This window comes from Kryptolebias marmoratus, linkage group LG4, assembly GCF_001649575.2.
Source record: "Kryptolebias marmoratus isolate JLee-2015 linkage group LG4, ASM164957v2, whole genome shotgun sequence".
Lineage (NCBI taxonomy): Eukaryota > Metazoa > Chordata > Actinopteri > Cyprinodontiformes > Rivulidae > Kryptolebias > Kryptolebias marmoratus.
In genome coordinates this window covers 4,919,750-4,942,676 of record NC_051433.1, presented here as the reverse complement: position 1 = coordinate 4,942,676, position 22,927 = coordinate 4,919,750, and the positions used below count along the sequence as shown (strand labels likewise).

Genomic DNA, 22,927 nt, shown 5'->3' with positions numbered 1-22,927 from the left:
CTGTATAATTACACAAAATGCTAGTTAAAAAAATATTGTACAAATTTACACACGACTTGTTAAAAAAGTAATCTTTTTTCTGGGCAGCCCTTCACTATTTACAGACGTCTTAATAAGCTACATCAGCTGCCGCCTGGCTTCAGTATCATATTTATCTTTCATACATTATTATCATTATTCTCCTTTAATTTTTGACAAAAAAGTGAATAAGTGTATTTCCCACAATGTTGAATTGTTCTTTTACATTTAAAACATACCATTATAAAAAGCTTGTGTGCAGATTTTGACTTTTTATTGGTTTGTTGCTGTCAGTGATGTTGCTCAGCAGTGCCTGCATATCCCCCCTTTGCTGTTTTGTTTTGTATCTTCTCTTTGCCTTATAGAGTGAATCCAGAGAGGAAAGAGGAAAAATCAAGTGCAATCTGTCTGACAACATGCTGAACTTGATCATTTTTGTCCTTATTTAAAAATCAGTGTGTTGCTGTGATGCAAAAAGAAGCCATTGTGTTTCAGTGAAACATGTAAACAAAGGATGTGATGCTGTACCGTGAGCTTCTCTTAATCTTGTTAAGTCTCTTGTTGCATGGCCAGCAATCATCTACGTGATTTGAATGACTGGTAAGCTGTTTGTATCTGTGATTGCAATGATGAAAACTGATTATGGCTATTGTGCAATGCCTCATATTAAAAGTTACACAAATAAATGTTGGGCTTTTCATACTGTTTTACAGTTAATGCCTGGGAACTTTTCATTTGAGTTTTTCTTTTTATCTAAATTGTTGAAACATTATTAGATCATGATAACACTAAAGAGATTTTTTTTTGATTGCACTGTGTGAGTATTTCTTTTCAAAAGGCTGCATGAACCTCATCTTACATTTTCTCAAAATAACAAGCTGGAACAATAGCAGGGAATCAGTGCTGTAATTAGCATGCTGGCATGGTTTGGTTCCTGTACGGTTCACTGCTTTGCATGACACACTTTTCAAATTTTTCCCTACCAACGACAAGAATGAGCCTTAATCTGTTGGCTGTGACGGCATTAATACAGTCAGATGATATTTCATAAGGGGCTAAACCTTTTCCATTTCCATAATATCATCACACAGGGTATCTAATACAAATGGTGAAATGTCAGATTTGATCCTTTTAACAGTTTCTTCGTTGGTCCGGAGTGTGTTACTTACAATGAGGCAAGGGGTGCTTTTTTTTTAACAAAGCCAAAATCAGTTTGTATCTCTGTCACATTTAATTGTTGGCATAAAATCAGCATTTCTAAAGCTGATACATCTCGTTTTTGCCTGCAACAGGTAATTGCCCCCTGATTAATGAAACAGAAAATTCACGAGGCAATTATGCTGTTAACTTGTGATCCTGGTTTTAGAACTAAATTTGTGTAATTTTTCATGTGAATGACCACTGTAAGAATTTTTCTGTGTGAAGAAAAGTAACAATATAGGTCACCACAACGTGAGACCAATTTAAATGAAGGCAGAGAGAATCAAAGCTTTGTTTAGCCACAATGTGAAAACTCAGCTTAGAGGTGCAATTGAGGACCAGAAGACATTGACTTAGAAGAGAAGTTCATACATTTTTCTTTAAATGTTTGTGTTGTCCCATCAGAAGTCTTTTAAATCTGAGAGGGCCTGAATCTTTCCCATTTCCATTCATCCTTGCAACGTTCACTGCTTTCTTTTTGTTTCCAGCCTTTCTCGCAGCCCAGGGTTACACCATTTGTCTTTTTGCCACTGCGTGACATTAGTTTAGCTGGAGAAGGATGGCCTCCGGGCAATTCTTACAACATTGTACGTGTTAAGTCCTGGTGCATCAAAGCCAGGAGACAAACCCTGCTTATTAAGCACATAGAAGTTAAAAAGTTGGCCGTCTTGGGCTTCCAGTGACACAGAGGCTGTGCCCACTCGCAAAACACAAGGGTACTCATTTTCAAATACAACTTTGAACACTCGCTCAACCAGGTAGTTGAGCTTTATTGTCCTGTACTTCTCTGGGATCAGCTCTTCAATCTGAGGACCAAACTGCTGCATAATCAGAACTCCATCTGGTCCTAGTTTGATCTCATAGAAGGTGATGTTGCTGTATGTGTAAAAGCCAATGTAAGGCTCTGGGTTGGGGGGAGCAACAAGGACCTTTTTGGCTTCCCTAAAAGCTTTTTCTATGGCTGGAAAAATGTAGCTGTAGGCCTTTGTGACCACATCCTGTTTCTGAGACCTGCTGCCTGCCATGAGGATCACCAGGCCGAGCTTGAGCCTGGGAACCAGGGAGAACGTGGCGGAGAAGCCATCTAGATCACCATCTTTTCGCAGCATCTCGTAGCCCATGATGTCATTCACCTCCCATGGTGTCCCAGTACGATTTGCAAAGTAATCCTTATCACATCTGAAAAGTGGGGTCAGCATAATCTTCAGGGAATCTGGTTCCAGAAACTTGCGGTGGTAAGTACCCAGCAGCATCATGGCGAGCTTGGCCATGTCTGCGGCGGTGGAAAACATCTGACCCGAAGGCCGGTACCAGCCCAGGTCATAGAGTGGAGCAGGTTTTCCGTTTGAGTAGACCCCCACAGCCAACTGACTTTGCAAACCAGGAGTCAGGCCAAAACCAGTGTCTTCCATCCCCAGGCGGTCTAGGATGTTTTCTGTGACCCATCGTTGGTAGTCCACTCCAACCACTCGCTCTGCCATCACGTGAGCGAGCAAAGAAAAGGCAAGGTTGCTGTAGTGACACCTGGAAAGAAGCAAATCAAGAAAATGGAAAAGAATTAGAAAATAAACAAAGAAAGAGGAGTAAACTGTGGTTAGCAAAAATAGATGCCAATTAGACTGACATTTCATTACAACTTTCTTAGACAGATTTTAAGTGGGGTATTAAATCACTTGATTATCAATTTAAACCCAATTAAAATAAGAAAAACAAAGAAAATGAACAAAACATTGCATTCCTGAATGTTTTTAATGAAAAAAAACCCCAAAAACTATGACAGAGCCTTTAATCGAGAAACACTGAGTTGCAAAAGAAACAATAAAAAATCTTACTTGGTTCCTGGATCTGCAACAAGGACATCATCTTGTAATAAATTGATTGCAGATTGTGTTTTGCCTTTCCACAGCAGATTTGTGGCTCGGAGTCTCCTGGGCAGTCCTGGATCAGACAACAGTAACATAGAGTTAAATTAAAAGAGAATTACATCTAATGTAAAGGAAAAGAGAAGAAAAACTGTATTTGTATGCAGCATGTCTTCTAGCTATGATTTGTGTTTCTTCTTTAGAAGTGTTTGTTTCATTTTTATTTCAGTACAGTGTTTATTTCACCTGTCTCAAAACAGCACTTCAGAGGTATGTGACCAATTCATGAGTCTCTGAACATAATATTTGTGCTCAGCCGTGATACTTTGGTGGCAAATGGAGGCACGGATAGATACTTAAACATTCAATACTCTCTGTGCTTCAGAAGTTTTTTCTTTCATTTCTTCTATTTTAAATAATTAAATCAACTGAGGCGTTAAAGTCTAGGAGGAAAAAAAATCAAGTGTTTTTTTCCAAAACTGATGGAGGTTTTTGCTGATTAATGTATTGAGTCAGCTTCTGGAAATATAGACATGTTTAGGCTTAGTGTAAACCTGTTAATAGAATAAATTTAACCATTGCAAATTTGTATATTTATATAAATTAAGAAATACATATCAGAGCTGCAGGACAAAATATATCGGGCTATATAGGGCTGCTTTTGAAACGTTGTAGCTCTCACTTCTCTCGTCCCACAGAGTTTTTTTAGAGCTGTTATTATTTTTTAAGGTGAATCTTTTGTATGTGCTGAATCTACTGACCTGAGAGCTGGCTTGCCATCCTGCGCAGGGTGACTGAAGAGGAGCGAATTTGGACCTCCCCACTATCCAGAAATATCAGGCCATCGGTCACATACTTTAACTGTGAGTCTCGCGTTTTTCCTAGAGGATTTTTGATTGTGAAATTATCTACATATTTCTCTAAGGGGTCATCTAAGGAGCCGATCTTTCCATCCTCCCACAGTTTGTAGAGCATCAGTGTTGGAAAAATCTTGGATAGGCTGGCAATCCTGAAAACAGATAAGAGCGCACTGTGATTGGTTTTTATTCTAATACAAAAAAGTCATTCTTAATCAAGGAAAATCAAATCAAAAAGACTTTTTGTTTACATTCTTCTCTTTCTGCCGTATTTTAAAAATTGGTTGTTTTGTTGCAAAGTCAAATTAATTCATATACAACTTACCCGGCTGAACAGATATGAAAAACATCCAACTTTATTAATTCACTGTCAATACGGCTTTTATTAACTTTAATCAAAAGCATTTTACTCAAGAATAACATGTATCTAATAACAAAAATCTGTAACTGGGGCTAATAAATTGTGCATATTGCATGATTGCACATTTCACTTTTAAAATTGATAATGTTTGAAAATTATTTTCTTTTTTTGATGAGAATTTGTGTATATCAGTCAGTCTATTTTACATGGATGAAGTCCAACATTTCTGAAACACTTACACTTTGATCAAAAGATGAAAGAGTTAATGATTTGCTGCAAAATTTGCAAATCTTATCTTGGATTGAAAAGGAGAGGACAAAGAAATGGTGACTGAATATAAAATGAATTCCTGTTATTATTTCAAAAAAAGTTTAACTTTTAAACAAAAGTCCTGTCCTGTTTCAGAAACCTTTATAATGACAACCTTTTTACAACATTTTTAAAAAGAAGTTACACAAAAATGAACCTGAGCTTCATTTATCTATATTCTGCTTATCATTTTTGACTTTATTCTGGTAAAAAAAATGTAGCTACCTCAACATTTACTTTGAAAAAAAAGTATACAATATTGTAGGCTTACATCGTGCTGACATTTTGTAATATATGAGAACCATTATAAAACGCTGGTTGACTGATTCAATACATTAATATATGCTTTACAGTTTGTATAGCAGGAGGATTTAAAATGTCATTTCACAGCAAGAAAGTTACTGGATCAAAACCAGGCACTTCTTTTTTAAACTTAAATTGCATTTACTTGAAATTCTGTTCAGGCGTTACCATATCAGTAGAAAAGGGGTGCATTTTAGCCCAATAGATTGTTTCAATCAGTTTTAAATGTTCACTTATGACCATAATGTTTTCTTTAGATCTTGCAATTACAGCTCATTGAAAACTATTGGCAATAATGATCAGGATTATTTCTCCTTTCCTGTTTACCACTGACAACAACAATGAGACAGTGAAACTAAATAACGCCATGCATCTTTTTTCCATGCATTATTCTGCTGAAAACCAAGCCATCACGTGGAAGTTACTTTGACACCTACCACCCCCATGAAAAATGAGGCCGCTTGATCGCATGCTTTATGGTAACAGATTTTTATTGTTACCATGAAAACGATTGCCTCCAAACATTCCAGTTCCCAAGATGAATGAACGTCTGCGAACAGCAGGAATAATGGATTCATGAAGGACTAACCCCACAACCAACAGCGACCAAAGGTGCTAATGTTCAATTAGTATGTTCTGAAGGGTAAAGTGTTAAATGAGTGAGGGGTGAGCAAATCAACTGAATGCACACAAACTCACTGCACTTTAAGTCAACTCATGGCACCCAACAAACTCACAGCATGTCAAGTCAATCAAGAGCTTTTTTTCACAAAGTGAAATGTTTTATGTACATTTAATTTATTATATTGTTATGGTATAAAATATGATTCATAATAAGAGTTTTAATTACATTAGGAATAGGGTTATACCAACTATATACCTATAAAGACATCTATATAACTGTAAACCTCTTAAGCTACATTGGTAAATAGTCTAGTGAGTCATCGTCATATAGCTTTAATGGTGAGTTATCATCACTTGTTGTGGTGTCTGAACAATGACTGAGTTTGTGTGCAGTGAGTTGACACAGATCTGAGTAAAGGATCCTTATAACATCACTGTTTTAATGTTGTGTTTTGTGCTCTCTAAGTTCAGATGACCAGAGTCATACACGTCTTCCAAAATGTCAAAAGTTTTAAAAGTAGAGCGCACACACAATAATAAATCAGTTAGTAGATTTTAATTGTTTTAGTATTTTTTTTTATTTGGTAATTTCATTTGATAGTTTGAAAAATCAAAATGAAAAGTGTTTACAGTGAAATAATAAAAAGGCTGAGCTTGCATGAATGGGTTTGTTAAAAGAAAGCTGATTTTCAAACTAAAGAGCAAGAAATATTTGTCTAAAATCAGTTCATAGTTTATAAAAATCCTTGTGCTTAATTTTTATCAGGTTGATTTCTTTTTAATGCTCAGAGTATGTTTCACTAAAATTTTAAACACTGAGTTTGTAGGTGAAACATTGACTGTCTACAGAACAAATCTGCCCGCCTCTTAAATGTGGAAAATCTTTTGAATGTGATCATCAGCTGTCTCAGGATCAGGGAATGAGTCAGAGCACTTACACTCAGCCTGAAGCTACTCAATAAATCTTTCAGTTCCTACTTTTGAATGTCACGTTTTCTAAGACTCAAATTTGTCTCATGGAAAGCAGCTGGAGACAACCGAGATGAGTTTTCTTTTGCTGTGGATTGATCCATGCCGTGGACTGATGTGCAGTAAAGAAGGTCAGTGTCCTCATTAAAGTGTCGTACACTTTAACAAGGACATTAATAAATATAGGAAATTGATTTTTTGTGGGAGTAGTCAATATTCACAGCAAAAGTAATCACTGCAAAGTCATGAAGACAAAGAACATTCATGAAGCAATAAACCTAATCTGCACAATACGTTTCTCATATTGATGGTGATTTGTCCCTAAATTAAAAATTTTGAAGCAAACTTTATGACTGGATGTGTTTGATTTACCTATGGAAACAACCAAAGTGACTGAAAATAGGTCAAAAGTTAAACCTGCTGGTCTAAAAGAAGTTTAGAAAAAGCTGGGTGTGTTTGAGTGTCTTTATGGGCTTCACCTCTCTGCTTAACACCAGATATTTATTCTTGACTCTTTCTTTTTTTGTTCTGCATTCAGGAGCAGATTCACTCTTATAGTTCCATCAAAACGTTTTCCTGCAAAATTCTACCTTATCTGATTTAGAAATTTGTTTATCTCCACAGACTACAGCCAGCTTTATGCAGTTCAACCATGTGATTCAAGTTTCCAAATTGTATATGGCAGATTTAGCAAAATGCTTTGTTTACCTTGAGTGTGGACCCCCGTTTCAGAATTGCATATTAATATATCTAGAAAAATACAGGAATAAAATCTTTTAAACTGCACCATTTGATGTAGTTCAGGATAAGATATTTTATTGATTTCACACTTTGCAACAAATATCTTTAAAATCTTTCTATCACTTTTTTATTTTGCACATAAACAACAACAGTCTAAGGAGGATATTGTACAAACATTTGTTTAAAGTTCTCCATGGCTTCAAATTCTCAGCAAATAACATTTTGTCTTGTCTTTGAGTTTTATAGGACTGGGACAATAGTTTTTAAAAGAATGTTCTTATAAATCAGAACAGTAGATTTTAGGATATAATAATTGATTTGTCAAATAAAGTCTTATTAAGTTTTAATAAACGAAACCATTTCCGAAGTGAAAATGATCCAAGTTTGGGGAATTAAAGTCAACATAACTAATTATTATTATTTTGAAAATCAATGTAGTTGAACTACATTGATTTTCAAAATAATTTTTTTTCCTTTTTCAAGTCTCCCATCTTTGTCCCTCTTTGAATCACCTAAACAATGCAATGGTTCTGAAAATGTTTTCCCACCTTAACAAGATTTTTGTTTTTAACTTAATCTCTGTTTCGTTGTTTACCCAGTGTAAGGGGATAACATAACACAGAACCAAGCAAATCTCCAAATGAAAGTTGTATCATTCAAACAGCTTTACTGGGGGAAAGCTTATCTTTGTGAGGATGTAAACATGAAAATCTTTGTGTTTAACTCAAGCAACGCTCAGACATGAAGGATGGAAAGAAAAACTGCATTCTATCCAACAACCAGTAGGTGGTAAATGCCGTGACTGCATTAGAAAATCAGACCAAAATTACTCACATTAAAAGGGATGCTACTTTTACACATCACCAACACAAACATCACTGCATTATAATGTTAATCTCCTTTTATGGGACAGGACAGGCACAAAATAGCTCAGAAAAGGCCAGTGAGCCTTTTATTTCTATTGAGTCTCAACATCCTAGTCCTAATCATTTATCCCTGCTTTGTACAAGTGAGAGTTGGTTTTGTGGCACAAAGGGAGCTTTTGCAATATAAGAAGTACTACAAAGGGATTTTAATGCACATGCTGAACTGTTGTTTGGGACAGCTGTGTGCAGCTCACCACTGTGCTGTTTGTTTAATGGTTATTGATTGCATTGGATGTGATTCAAAGGCACTCGCCTGAGGTAGAATTCATAGGGTTTACCAAGACCCATTTCAAAAAGGTCAATGCTCATTCAGAAAAGTTCATCATAAATATTCAGCCTGCTCTTACAAGTATAAGAGCTGTTCAAGTTAAATAAAAATTCTTTAATTATAGGTTAATTTTATTTATGCTTGGATTGAATCCATATTATCTGCTCCATTTTCAGTTAAATGGAAAATGAGTGGTAAATTTAATCTTTCTTTCTTTCTTTCTTTTAATATTGTATAAAAAAAGAGCAAGAAGAGGGAAACATGTTTTTAAAATGCTGGCCAGTGAACCATCAATCACCCTGCATGTAAATCCCAGAGAAAGACATGACGCAAGTGGTAAAGACAAAAAAGTCCTTCTAGTTTACACTTTAATCAATCTTTGTGACAAAAAATAAAAATTTACAAGCTTTATTAGGTATATCTATTTAGAACCAACCTGTAGATCGTGTACTCATTGGGGGGTCCTGAGAAAGGGTCACTGGCATTCCTTTTTCCAAAGTTGCCAGTCCACAAAACCGTATCGTTTAATATAACAATAGCAGACAGAGCAGGAAGGCTGACAGGGTTGATGCTTTGCCGAAGCAAAACGTCCACCTGCAGGAGACAAAGAAAGCTTTTAGGAAAATCAGTTTGCTGTTTTCTTCTGGATCTATTCTCTCTTCATTTCCGTATGACTTGTAGGTGAAGTCGTGAGTCTGTTATAATGTAGAATGCACTCATCCACCAAACAAGTTCTAACTGCTTGTTAATTGCAGAGATGAAATGGTGTATTTTGACTGTATGGAAAGTGCAAACCAAAATTTAAATAGCAAACATGGACTGGGGTGGCAGAGAAGTGGTTAGAGCTGTTGCTTTCCAGCAAGAAAGTTGCACATTTGCCTCCTGGCCTGGGACTTTTCTGGGTGGAGTTTACATGTTCTTCCCATGCACATGTGGGTTTACTCTGGGTGTTCTGGTTTCATCCCACAGACCAAAATCATGCATGTTAGGTTAACTGGTAACTCTAAATTGTACCTAGGTGAGAGTGTGAGTGGTTGTTTGTCTCGTTTGTCTCTACGTAGCCCTGTGATGGATTGATGACCTGTCCAGAGTGCACCACGCCCCTCACATGGTGATGGCTGGAGATAGGCACCAGCAACCCAGAAAGGAAGAAGCAGATAAAGAAAATGGATGGATGGAAACATTTACTGAGCTATAGAACAAATGGTCAAATCTGACACCAATGTTCATCTATACATGCTCAATACAGTCATACCCTTACTAATAATGTAGACAGGGCTGACTCCTGGGTGAAAAAAAAATCCAGCCTTTAGCTCAGATGGACTGTTTATTTTCATCCTCCATGTCTTTAATCTCCTTCTGTCAATTGAGTTGACATTTGGTGTGAAGGATTATCAGCCCTGCCTCTAAATTTACTCGGTCTTGAGTGGGCGTGATGGAAAAAACGCCTGTGGCTTGTCCGTGTGTGATTAACTTTTCTCACCTTTTCCAGGGCTTCTTTGAGACTGGGTATAGGATGCTCCAAAGGGAGAGGCTCTGGGAAGCGGGGGCACATCATCTCTGATTTGGTGTTGCGACCCAACCCTTCATCTGGGTGATTGATGAGAAATGAAAGGAGAGAGAGAGAGGAAAAAAAAAACAGCAGTTAAAACCTCAAGAGACATGTTTTTGGAAATCCTTTTTGATATTTGAGAGAATATAGTGTGTCAAACACAAAGGCAGGGATAATGCAGTGTAATTGACCAACTTGAAGATTTATTAAGTCTCTCTGTTCCCAGATGATCTCTCTTGATCTTACAGGACACAGTCAGACATGATGTGTTGCGTGGAGCCTGTTCCTGTTGTGAGCACTCATAATTCATTGTATGTCACTGTGGCCACAGGGCACCAATTGACTTTTTTATTGTAAACAACTATTATACAGGAACAATTAGTTTTTATAATATAAAAAGATTTCTCAGCATGTACGCCATCAATGTGCTATGGGAGTTCTGTATTTTGTACAAACATGTTTTTAAAAATTGCATTTTTGTGCTCTATTTAAAGTGAAAATTCCTGACAACAAGGTGAAGTGGTAAAATTTGTCAACAACCTCTGGTCCACTTTTTGGGATGGTGCTATGTACAGTGGTAGTTCTAGGGGGTGGCACAGAATGGCAGCTGCCACTGGAAAAAAGTATCTTGCCACCCTATTTGTAGGCTATATTTTTGTACATTTTGTAGTCAAAGACAAAGGTACTTTATTTTTCTGCTAGGAACTTCATTGGTGCGAAAGACAAAATGCATACATAAAAAGCAAGCACCAAACACATAAAAAGTAGTTGTACGATGTTTAAAGTGAAGGACATCTGCATAAAACTTCAATCTCTATCCTAACTCACTGAATTAAAATTCACACACACCCCTCTTTAATTTTAAAATATTTTACAAGCCTGGAGCAGGAAGTTTCACCAGCAGAGATGGTTTTCAAGACCTCTGAACCATTAAAGTGGCTACTGATGCTCTACTTCTGGAGCGGTAGGTGACAAGTAAAGTTTATGTCTCATGACCAGATTAAATCTGTGATAAATCTGTGACAAATTTTGTCCCTCCTTTTGGAACCTCATGCCACACATTTGCCACCCTGAAAAAAAACTTTACATCAGCTACCAGCTGTGTATATTTAAATAAAAATAAACAAACAAATAAATAACTAATTTGTACTCATTTCACATACAAGCCTCAAGTCTTTGCTTTAATCTTGTGCTGTCTATACAATTGACTGTCAGGTTAGGTGGATGATTAAAGTTAGTTAAAGATCCTCACATTGATATTTATTGACTTTAGAATTAACACATTTCTTCTGAAGATCTTGATCAAGATCTTATTTGTTTTGATTCTGCTAAACCTTACAATACTGACTCATCCAGTTACCTATTTATATTTAAAGAACAGAGTTAAGTCACAGTATTAGCTCAGACTGCTGATGTCACAACATGCTGCATTAGCAAACTCTCACTTTTTGACATTCAAAGCAAATTCTCATCAGTAGTTACATCATTTACTTACAGAAATTACCACATTTTTTAGCAGTGGTTTGTGCAATGTCCTATTAGATCACAAGTGAGAAGGAAAATTTTCTTGCTATTTAAAGTGCAAAAAGATCAATGCTGATCAACTTTACCCATGTTGTTAATAAGAAAAAAGTTGTTGCAGATTTTTGGGATTTTTCCCAAACAGATGGTTCCAGTTATTGTTAAATGTGCCATCAGTTGGCTTGTTTATGCACAATTATATCATTTTAGACAGAATCGCTGTTGTAAAGGCAACATTCTTTAATATTAGCTTTGGGAATCAATGTTATTTCATTACTGTGTGTTTGGTTTATTAAACTTATATGAAACAATGTAATTTTTCACCTTTCTTTTACCAGTAGGCTGGATATTAGTTACTGTATAAATGTGTATTAAGCAGCATATAACCTATGGATTTGTAAATTTGTTCTGGTGAGGTATGTTTCAGCCACAGAAAAAATCTGATTCATGACATAAGCAATCCTAATTTACCCTCCTAACTTGCTCACCATGTCCATGTTTTGCATTTTATATTTGTAACTGGATGCTACCACGTGTTGTAGATTCCACTTTTGTAAAACTGCTAAAGGTGGTAGAGAATCAGGAGTCTGACTCCAGCTTCTCAAACTGTCTTTAATTCATCTCCTAATGCAGTAATAGTGTCTCACTAAGAAGAAACTAAATGAGAAAATGATAAATAAATAAAAAGGCATCTGAGGGTAAGTCAAACAACAGTTTTTTTAGGAAGGACAGGAGTTTTGACTTATTTCACTTCTTAAGTCCAACTTATGATTTCAGAAACAAAAAATAAATGTGTTCTCTAGGTCAGGACAGAAATGTTGAAAGGTGAAATATTAAGCCTGTATAAAACAATCTTCAAATTGTGATTTGAAGCAGAAAAATTAAACAAAAGTTTTTAAAAATTACTTAAAATGCAGCCTTGGTCTCAAATCACCCCTTCACTAAATGATTTTCTGGGCCTGAGCAAGACATGACTCACTCCTCTGCTGAGAATGATAACCAAAACATTAGTGATGAGGGATCTAACTGCTGTGAGGACAGCAGAATGGTCCATTAATACAGTCAATGTGAATATGGGTTATTCTAAAAATTTATTTTTATGCTACGTTAACATGAAAATATATATATTAAGTTAAAGTTGCTTGATAAATAATTTATTAACCAATTTCAGTAGTCAGGGAGAGAAGCAGCAAAACAATACAAACCTTTTTACCTATAAAACTTCCACTTTAAAGAGAATCAAATGGTTTTATTTGTCATGCTGCTTCAAATCAAACCACTCCAAGAGTGAATCTTGAGACAGTCAACATAATTAAACTGAAATATGTTTGCTCATAAAAACACTGCATCACCATCAGAACCAGCATCTAAAGTATTAAATAAATTTGACTTCAGAGTTCATTTTCCTGTAGAAGATTATTATTATTTAATAAAAGTGGACTCTAGTGAAAACCCATAGAACAGTTTTAAAAATCATTTTTTAAAGAAACTAAGAAATAAAACACCTCAAAAGGTTATTTTAAAATCAGCTAAGATGGAGATGACTAGCTTCAAGACACGGATGACAAATGTTTCAATGGAAAAAAAGCCACGCAGTGACATTTATCACCAGACATCATCAGTAATCGTCTTACCTCGCAGAACCTTTGGCAGCTGATATTGCCAGAGGAAGCAGCCTGTCATCACTAGTGACAAAATGAGGAAGAAGACCAGGCCCAAATGTGTCCATTTCACCTTCATCTTTCTGCTTTTAGAGAGTTCTTTGAATGTAACAGCAGGAGCTGGAGCAGGAGGAGTGGTCACAGCCGTGGTTGGCTTAAGTAACAGACAAGAAACCAACACAAGTTAGCTTCGAATGTGACACATTTTATCCTAAACAGTCCTACAGTTTTTTTATATTTGTGGTTTAAACTTTCAGCTGTTCTCCTCTGAGTTGATTCCAGTTGTAAAACTAGATGTCTCTGTCAGCATATTAAACCTCAAAGCGTTCCCTGCTGCACTTAAAGTACTCACCACCTGACGCTTCACAGGCCAGACCAGAGCAGGATTAACGGAGACAGAAATCTTCTTATCCCTCATTCAACATCATACACATTCACTCAGTCTGTTCTGTCATGTAAGCAATTTGTACTTTCCAAAGGCAGTAAATGGTTTCCCATGGAGGTTTTCCTGAGCAGGAGAAAGGCACAGACATGGACTCTCATCTCTGATTTCTCACTAACTATGCTGTAATCCTGCACCATCGGCGCTCCTGTTCTTCACAATTCAATTTCCTCTCTAGCAGCCATAGGCTGTTGACATCATAATCCCTTAGATTTACTTCACCAAAGCGGCCGGGGAAGTCTTAATCTCTAATCCTCGTGAATCATTTCACTCTAGTCAAGCTTCGCCTTGTGGAGCCCAGCAACAGGGTCACATCAGCTGAGATGGCACCCATTCAGGCCAACACAAGTTCAGACGGGGTGTCAGGGTGAGCATGTCTGCCAAATCATTATCTAGGAAGTTCAGTCACTTAGGTAGGTGCAGCAAATCTGTGCCAACTCGAGAGCACAAATTAGTATACCCAGGGAAATTCAGATAATGACCAAGGAAAACACACACTCTAGCTTTTAAATTGCACTCACTACCAGCTGTAACTACGACACATAAGACACAATGTGACAACATAAAAGCTGATATGGTATTTTACATCATTTGCCATATATGTGTTTGAATGAAACTTTCAAAAAGTAATCATTGAATGTACATCTACAACTGACTGACTTTTGGAATTAACCTCATTCAAGATGGCTGCCACAGCAACCATAGCAAACAGAAAATGGCTATAACTCAGCCAATTTTAAATTCATCGATCTGAAATTTATCATGTTAGTAGCTGAATAAATTTCAACACATTCTCTGAGAATTAATTAATCTTGTGAGCTTTTTTTTTTAACTTTGCCATTAACTATTAGACTGAACCCTTTCTGCTTGTTAGGAAAATATCTCATTAACCACTGGACAGATTTTAATGAAACTTTCAAAAAGTAATGATTAGATGTACATCTATGATTAACTTTTGGAGTTCAGCAAATTTAAGTTGGCTGCCACAGCCAGTTGATATTAGAAAGCACAAAAATGGCTGTAACTAGCCAAATCTGGCTAATTGCTAATAGCATTTTGTGTGGAGGTATCTAAGAGTTGGCCGTAAGACTTTTTCTGGGTGAAAACACATATTGTAGAATTTTACAATATCAGATGGGATTGTTCATAACGTCATTTACAATGTTTGACCAACATGGCTACAACTCCATCCCTTGTCAGCATAAGATGATTTTAGTTTAAGACTCTGGCATGCAATGCAGTGGGGAATGTGCATTGCATTAAGAAATGCTAGGTCTTTCTTTCTTTAATGTTTTAATATTTTGACTGACCATTTTGATTGATTTCAAGTTAATATTGCACATTATCTTATTTTTAAAATCTTTTTGCAAATGTCTCAAGTTGTTTAAACATTTTCTGGATTAAAAAAATGGAAGAATTTATCTATTTGTTATTCATGTGTGATTTATTTAAAAAAATGAAAAAGAAAAATGAACCTTTTGGTAGGAATAACTGTTTCAAACACAATCATATTCGAGCAGTGGTTATTATGTTTTCTGCCCACTTCATCACCAAACTCTAATGGGTGAAATATTTGGTCCAAAGCTCACTAATGTATTTTGTTGATTAGAAGTTGTAATGCAGAAAAATCAAGTGTGAAAGCAAGCAGCAGTTGATCCTGGTTGTGTAATCTCTGCTGAGAGAGCACAGCAGCTGGCCTATTTTACCAGCACATGCACATTTCTAACCACTAGAGCACTAATCATCACATAGATTTAATGGGTTTTTACCTAAATGGACACTTGGTGCATTTTTGCACTACATCTGGAAGATGGTGTGAATTTGAAGTTTTTATATCACATGCTAGGTAGCTGCTTTTACCTGTGTTTGAACCCCATCCATTGAGGCTTCCAGCAGAACTTTACTCCCTGTCTTCCCCATAGTTTTACAGCACAACCTGTTCCATAAAAAGAAAAAAAAAACTGGTTTTTGCATTGGTACAAAACAATGAAATTATTATTATAAGAAGGCAGTTACAGTCATAAAATGAGCTGTGTTCCACTGAGCAGCTCTGTCATTTTGCACATACAGGTAAGATAACAGACCAAAAAACATTACATGAATCAGCAGAAACACATATATAGAAGGACTGTTTTGTCAGTAAATATATTCACGCTGTCAAGAACAGTTAATATGAACAATATCTTCCTTTGTGTGCTGTCAGTGCAATATATGATTTTGTATTAAAAGAAACAAAACAAACAAAAAATAGGTGATGCTGACATGACAAAGAGCCACCCCTACAACAGTAAACAGCAGTAAAGAAATACTTTAACACATTTTGCACCCCACAGGACTGTGGCTGACAGAAAGTATTAGATGATGGTAAAAGGAGAAATAACCACACCAACTTGAGAAAACATGTAACTGAAATGACATTTTGTCAGAGTAGTACCTAAAGGGACATTCAGAAAGACATGGAGCAGCTGCTGCTTCTTTCTTGTTGCCTTTGAACCCAAGATCAGTCGGTGTGAATAAGCCATTTTGCAACAACCAATATTAAAAAGAAGAACTTGTTAAAATATACTGGTGACATGGAGGTGGGTTTGTGTTTCCTGAGAGGAACTGTCTTCACATTTACTTTTGTTTCAATGAGGAAAGATTTCTGTTCTGAGCAAAAACAAAATGTTAATCTTGAAGATAAAACATTTAGAAAGACTGAAGCCTGGCCACATCTGTGCCATCAATTTGTGAAAATATTGGATTTTAATTAAAATTTATTCCTGGGTAAATATCATCTGTCACTACGAGGCTGACCGCCACTGAAAGGTTAGCAGAAAATCTGCTGAATCACTGGATGGATTTTAATGAAACTCAGACAGTAATTAGTAGATGTGCATCTACAACTGAATAACTTTTGGAGTCATCCCAATTCAACATGGCTGCCACTAGTCGACCTTTGGAAAGAATAAGGTGGGCAAAATACAGCTTTACAGTTTTACACATTTTGAGCTCAAATTTGGTGTGGTAGTAGCTGAGAGTCATCCTCAACACATATTCCAGACTCACTAACAGATCAAAATATTATAATCTTCAAAATGTTATTTTCAAGATTTGACTAAAAGAGCGAAAACATTATCATTTTTTAAAATAAGATTATCTTAGTTCAAAACTATGAAAATAGTGCTAGGTCTTAAAGTTGAGAAACTATTAGGATTTTTTTTTGTTTGCATGTGTGAGTGTATTTGCTTCAGTGAGCATTCTGAAGCAAACACAAGAATTTGACAAGAAACAAAAAAAACACTACGAATTTATCTATAATATATACATATAATTATAAGTATCTAATGACTAACAGGATGCAGGTGTAAAAATAAACAGTACCAGTTGTGCAGGAAATCAATCAAGAAATAAACTAAGGAAGAAAATATAAGCACAAAGTACAAAACCTAACAAAGAGCCACAAAATCAAAGGAAACTGAGAAAGACGATAACTACAAACCTGACCAAATCAACAGAACACAGCATATGTAAGATCAAATGGCAGACCAAAAGAAATGATCTACCAGAGTATGAAGGTCAAAATCCACAATCCAGTGAAGAACCTGAGAGATGCATTTCACCGTTCAGTTGATCCATCTATGATTTGTCAAAGCATTGTTAGAAATGATCAAAATAATAAATAAAAATGGCTGTTAGGAGGTCATTGTTAAATAAACTCTAATGTTAAAAGCTGAAGCTGTAAGATTAAGCAAAAAAGGGAGAAGCAATTATTTTCTTGTTGTTTTGAGAAGTTCATTGTGAGAAGCAACTTAACTGCTCCCTGCTGTGAATTAACTACATTCTACAGTCATGAAACACAATCTGGTTTATTTCTTAATGTAAAAATCTGTTTTTACAAACTAAAAAAAACTACATTTGCAATTTCTGTGAAATCACAAAGGAAATAAAAAGATCCATATCAAGCTCAACACTGTCTGCAAAACATACTAAATCACCGGACTGATTAATGAATTCATCAGTAACTTCTACTTATTCAGCAGAGGTCAGTGAGACTCTCATTTCTATAGAATTTAGACAATTGGCACTAGATGGACAGTTTTTCTCATCCACAACTGTAAATTTATAACACAGCTTCCATACAAAGGGAAATAATTCAAGTAGATTATACATCCACAGAATAATGTTGCTTGCCAAAAAAAAAAATATATATCTCCTGGTTTGATGGTGAACATCCTGTTTATTGGCAGGTGCTGTGACAGTTAGACAGGTATGGAACTTCTTTCTTCTCATCATTCTGTTGCTCTGAAAGTTGACCAACTTCTTTCAAAGTTGCCTGACTCTTGGCTTTCAGTTTCTTTCTCCATGAAGGATGTTGCCCATGATGACTCTTGGTCCTGTAATTTCCAAGTATGTAGGTATGCATTGCTGCACTCAGATCTTCTAAAAAAGTGTAAGGTACTTTTTCCAAGTACCTTAGTTATAATTTTTAATCTTAGTTCGACGCGCATGTTCAGCTCATCAAGACTTTTTACCATGTTGAAATGGCGGGAATGATTGAAGGCTTGTTCACTGTGTCCCATTTCTAAAAACATCATCAGCTTCAAATGAATGAATTGAGCTTTTTAGATTGTGATTCCAGAGTGTGTGAGCCTTCAGTCTGAACATTTCTGAATGTCTCCCATAATAGATGATACCAGCCCAAATCCTCTCATTATCGCAAAAAAGAAAAAGGAATGAAGTCTTAAAGTACGTGTATGTTCTTGCTATGTGGGAGCAAACTGGAGTGGCCAGAAAAAAAACCCACACATATAAACTCCACTCAGAACCAGCAATCAAACTGAGGACCTTTTTGCTACAAGGCCACAGTGCTAACTACCTGCATCACTGCACAGCTCTAAATGCTCAAATCAGCCACTTTATTAGGTCTAAGACCAGGTTGAACTGCAATTTGCCTTTCAAACTACCTTAACTCTTTGTGGCATAGATTCAAACAGGTGTTAGCAACATTTCTCTGAGATCTGGGTCCATATTGATATAACAGCATCACACAGTTGCTGCAGATTTGTTAGTTATACATAGTTATACATCCATGAGAAGAATCTCACATTCTACTACATCCACCACAGCTGGTGGCTGGTGAGGACTTTGAGGTCCAACGAATCAAGACATTTTCTATAAATCTTAATGGTGGTTCAGCATGACAATCAGGGTAAACCAGCAGTTTCTGAAATATTCAGGCCAGCTTTTCTGTCACTTTCAAACTCTTCAATCCTCTTTCTTTCTAGTTCTGATGCTAAGTTTTCACCAAATTTAAATATATAAATGCACTGAGTAGCTGCCATGTGATTGGCTGATTGGCTGATTAGCTATTTGCGCTAACAACAAATTGAACAAGTGCACTTAACCCCCCTGAAGCCCGCAAAAGACAGAGAGATGAAGAGAGGTAGAGAAGTTGTAACTTTAGATGAATTTGAACCAAAGGACATGGGAGGGTTAATAAACTGTCCAGTGTTTGTATTTATTTCATAATAAAATAAAGAATAAGAACTGAAAAGTTCTTGTCATTTCAGTTTACATGCCTGGACAGCTGGCATTGCTCCTCTCTTGTGTGTATCACTCAGTCAATGATACCTGTTGTACTCAGATCTCACAGGTCTTCTCTAGGGGGACAAGTTCTCACATCGGGGACGTAAACTCAAGTTAACATCCTTTAAGTAAATGTTAGTCAAAGTAATGTCCTCTGCAAACAGACTTCCTTCAGAATGGCTCACAACTTGGAAGCAATATAAAATGCTTTTGAGGCTGACAGAAATGGCTTTGAATGTGACTCAGTGGTCATTGTTTATACTGGATTATGCATGTTTACCTTTAATCTCATTTATGAAGCACAAGGAAAAAATGATTGCAGCTTACCACACATGTCTTGGTCTCTAAACCAATTAAAACTCCATTGATATTCAGCACCGAGCTAGAACCTGACCCAGCACTTCAGTTTTTAATCAGTATGCTGGGGTTGATAATAAGAAATCTAGTTTATACTACGTACAGAGCAGGTGAATGTGCTGACAAGGCTGTACAATTTTTACAAGTGTCATCCTTAATCTTTCAGTTTCCTCCAATGAAAGTGACATTTCAGACACATTTTTAAAAACAATTGGACTACTCTGAAGGACGTGTCTACCATCTTGTCTCGAGCATTTATAAATGCTTAGATGTGGACTATATAATGATGGAAGTAGGTATGCCCCCTATCTTATCTTTTCTTTTTGTCTCCTCTGGACCGTACTGCTGAGGTTTTTTTTTTTTTTTTTTTTTTTTTTTTTTTTTTTTTTTTTTTTTTTTTTGTTTTGTTTGTTCTATGTTATGTTGTTGTTATATGAAAAAAAATTAATAAATATATCTTTAAAAAAAAAAACAATTACAATTATTAGGCATTCATTATCACAGGTTTTTGTCCTATGGTACTCAAAAGCTTAGTTAGGAGTTATTACCATTGTTATTCCTCTTCCAGCATAGATAACATAGATTATTATAATGGTTAGGAGTGAGAAACTGATGGAAAAAATAACTAATTGCTTGACCAGTCAATTCAATGGCTATACACAGAATAACAGTGTTGCACTATCATAGTAAATGCTAAATAACTGTAAGAAGATTGCATGTTATTCTGCCGATTCATTCAGATAATTCAGCCTTTCTCTTGTAGGATGACAGTCAGGTATTGTGTTTTTCAAATTTTACACTTAACTTTTTAAACTTTATATGTAACACGTATCATTGTAATAATTATACCTAACCAATTACATGAGACAGCTAAATGTGAACAAGAAATGCATTTTTCAATATTTGTCGGCTTTAGTTTGCAGTTAACTTCTTTTTAAATGTATATTGAAAATTAGGTTAAAATATTTGCTCAGTTAGCAACTATCACAGTATTTATTGAATTGTTTGTGACATTTTTTTAAACCATATTCAGCATTTTTTTGCTAGCCAGATCATCTAAGGTTTGAAAGTGTTATTCTACACTGATACACTGAAAGTTTTCATTCTTACATAATATTTTCTATTTTTTAATGTAAAAAAAATAGACTAACTCCTGGCTGTCATGATTTGGGGGTCTTTGGGTTTGTTTTTGTATTGAGTTTATTGTTTCTTTAATTCTGTTACTTGGTTCTTGTATTTAGTTTTATCTGGTGTTTTGTTCTCTGTGCCGTTTGTGTTTCCTGTAATCATTCACCTTTCCTCTGCTGAGTACCTGTCAGCCTGCCTCAACAACCCACACCTGTCCCTCGTTCAGAATCAGTCACCTGTCTCCACTTTCTAATCATCCTCTGCCTTTAAAACTGGTTCATTTCCTGCTGGTTTATTTTCACTCATGTGCTGTCCATTTTTTCCTCGTGTTGCAACCCTGGTTTTTGTTATTTACTTTTAGTTGCTGCCTTATCAGCCTTTTGTTTTGATTATTTTATTAATAAATTAGTTTAACTTTTAAGTTCCCCCTTGTCTGCCTGCGGTTTTGGTTCCAACCAACCACTAACCTGACACTGCCAGCACTTCTCCATAAGATAATATTCATTTCTTACCTAACCCCAAACATGTAAAGCCATACTTAAGAAAACTGGTCTGCTTTTTTGTGATTAATATGTTAAACTGATTTTTGGGACATGTTGCATCTGGAGAATTGATCTGATTAAAGCTGTGGTGATGGAATGGTTAATTGCCTTTTACTTCGTACTCAACTTGTTCTCGATCTTCCTTTGTGCTGTTGCAGTGACCCATTTTCTTTAAAGGATCATTAAAATTTCATTTCATCACTCAGTTATAAACATAATGTCTCTTGGCATTCTCATTTTTACTTTTTTTATGCTATTCACGTTGCAACCTGCTGGAGCAATATGTGCTCAGCATTTTTATAATCTATGCACTCTGCAGACTTTAAAGGGTATAAATCTGTATGAAGCTGGTATACTGCGACGCATAAAAAGACAACTCAAATATCAGATGGCAATTTAGAGTGTTGACTGACATTTTACAGAGCTTTAAAGAATTAACTTGATGTAATGCCAAAATTACAAAAATTAAATGGTTGAAAAGAGGTGTGAATATATTTAACTTCAGCTTGAAATAACAAATGACTGTTCAGTAGCTTCAGTGGTAATAACAGAACAAATATTTACATCAGGAAGTTATCCTAAGGATAATAAGATAAAGTCAAAGCAACTATAAACTGTTTAGATATGACAAATGCAAGTAATGAGTCACAAATAACTTGTCATTTAATTTAAAAATAACTAACAGGATTTTTATCTATGCAATATGCCCTTATTTTCTCTCAGATTTCACACTTTCAAGCAATGACAATGAGATCAAAACCCAATAAACATTCTCTCAATACAAGCTTACACTGTAAGTGCAGATTTACAGTAAGGTTAAATTTTCTTCTAAACATAAGGCTAATCACTGTAATTTGTGGTAACATATTATAACAGAATTGTTTTATTGGATTCATTTAAAAAAAGTGAGAAACTGCAATCTTGATGACCCATTTAGAAGATAAATGATAACATTAGTAAGCCTATAAGAAACAAATAACACTTGCAGATGAGTTAATGCACCATGAGCACAAAGCAAGTTGAGTTCAGTCTGTGCAAAAAACACATTACATAACCCTTGATGAATCAAGTACCTCTTTTCTAGGCCACAAAGCCTCCGACATTCATTAACTCCTTGTAGACTTACCCCAGGTTTGGAATATATTAACTGCTTTTGCTTCTTCTTTGTCGCAGTGGTGAGATCAAAAATATTCTGCTTCCGTCCGTCTGGGTTGGGAGCTTGACAGGAGAATCTGACAGATGTTAGTATCATGGCTGTGGCTAAATCCTGCTTGTATCAAACCCAGCATTTTGGATTAACTTGTCTCAGCCAATGGCTAAATCTGCTGTGCAACAAAAATCAGTGCCCTGTAACTGTATTTGGACCTGCATCTTTTTGTTTTTCCTTATGTGTACAACATGAGGTTTTACAGGGAAAAGTTTACTCTACAAAAACAAAACTGCAGCTGAAGCTATTTGCTAAGATGCGAGTGGTTCATCTGTAACCCAATTAATAAAACAGCAAGTCTTTAGGCTGTTAGTTTTATATAAAGCATGTCTTCAATCTAAAAAGAACTTGAGGACTTGATTGAATAAAACTTCAAACAATTCTCCAGAGACTGAAAAAGGTTTTGGCGGATTAATCAGAGTAGTTTTAATGCAGCACCAAAGTAGTTAACTATGCAATAGCTGTATTTTGCTCTTCTTTCAAGGTTTCTTTTAACAGATTTTCAGAAGTT

General features: G+C 35.8%; 1 protein-coding gene across 2 annotated transcripts; it reads right to left on the bottom strand.

The window, feature by feature from the left end:
- On the bottom strand, positions 1 to 22,427 carry lactbl1b (lactamase, beta-like 1b). 2 transcript variants are annotated; one of them, XM_017408580.3, is made up of 8 exons: positions 22,336 to 22,427; positions 15,475 to 15,550; positions 13,146 to 13,326; positions 9,922 to 10,028; positions 8,875 to 9,032; positions 3,842 to 4,089; positions 3,051 to 3,156; positions 1 to 2,742 (listed from the first exon to the last, which is right to left on the bottom strand). In XM_017408580.3, exons 2-8 carry the CDS (start codon positions 15,532 to 15,534, stop codon positions 1,764 to 1,766), a joined length of 1,839 nt encoding a protein of 612 aa, XP_017264069.1. In that variant the 5' UTR covers positions 15,535 to 15,550; positions 22,336 to 22,427; the 3' UTR covers positions 1 to 1,763. The 2 variants fall into 2 exon arrangements, with proteins under 2 accessions (XP_017264069.1, XP_017264068.1); XM_017408579.3 differs by lacking the exons at positions 15,475 to 15,550; positions 22,336 to 22,427 and adding an exon at positions 13,525 to 13,714.
- Positions 22,428 to 22,927: the final 500 nt, after the last annotated feature.

Bases quoted from the DNA above. Each gene is read 5' to 3' on its own strand.
- lactbl1b (XM_017408579.3), bottom strand. From the start codon at position 13,590: ATGAGGGATAAGAAGATTTCTGTCTCCGTTAATCCTGCTCTGGTCTGG. The intron at 9,033-9,921 runs GTGAGAAAAGTT...TGTCTCCTGCAG, and splicing joins TCAAAGAAGCCCTGGAAAAG to GTGGACGTTTTGCTTCGGCA. The intron at 4,090-8,874 runs GTTGGTTCTAAA...ATCTGTTTTCAG, and splicing joins AATGAGTACACGATCTACAG to GATTGCCAGCCTATCCAAGA.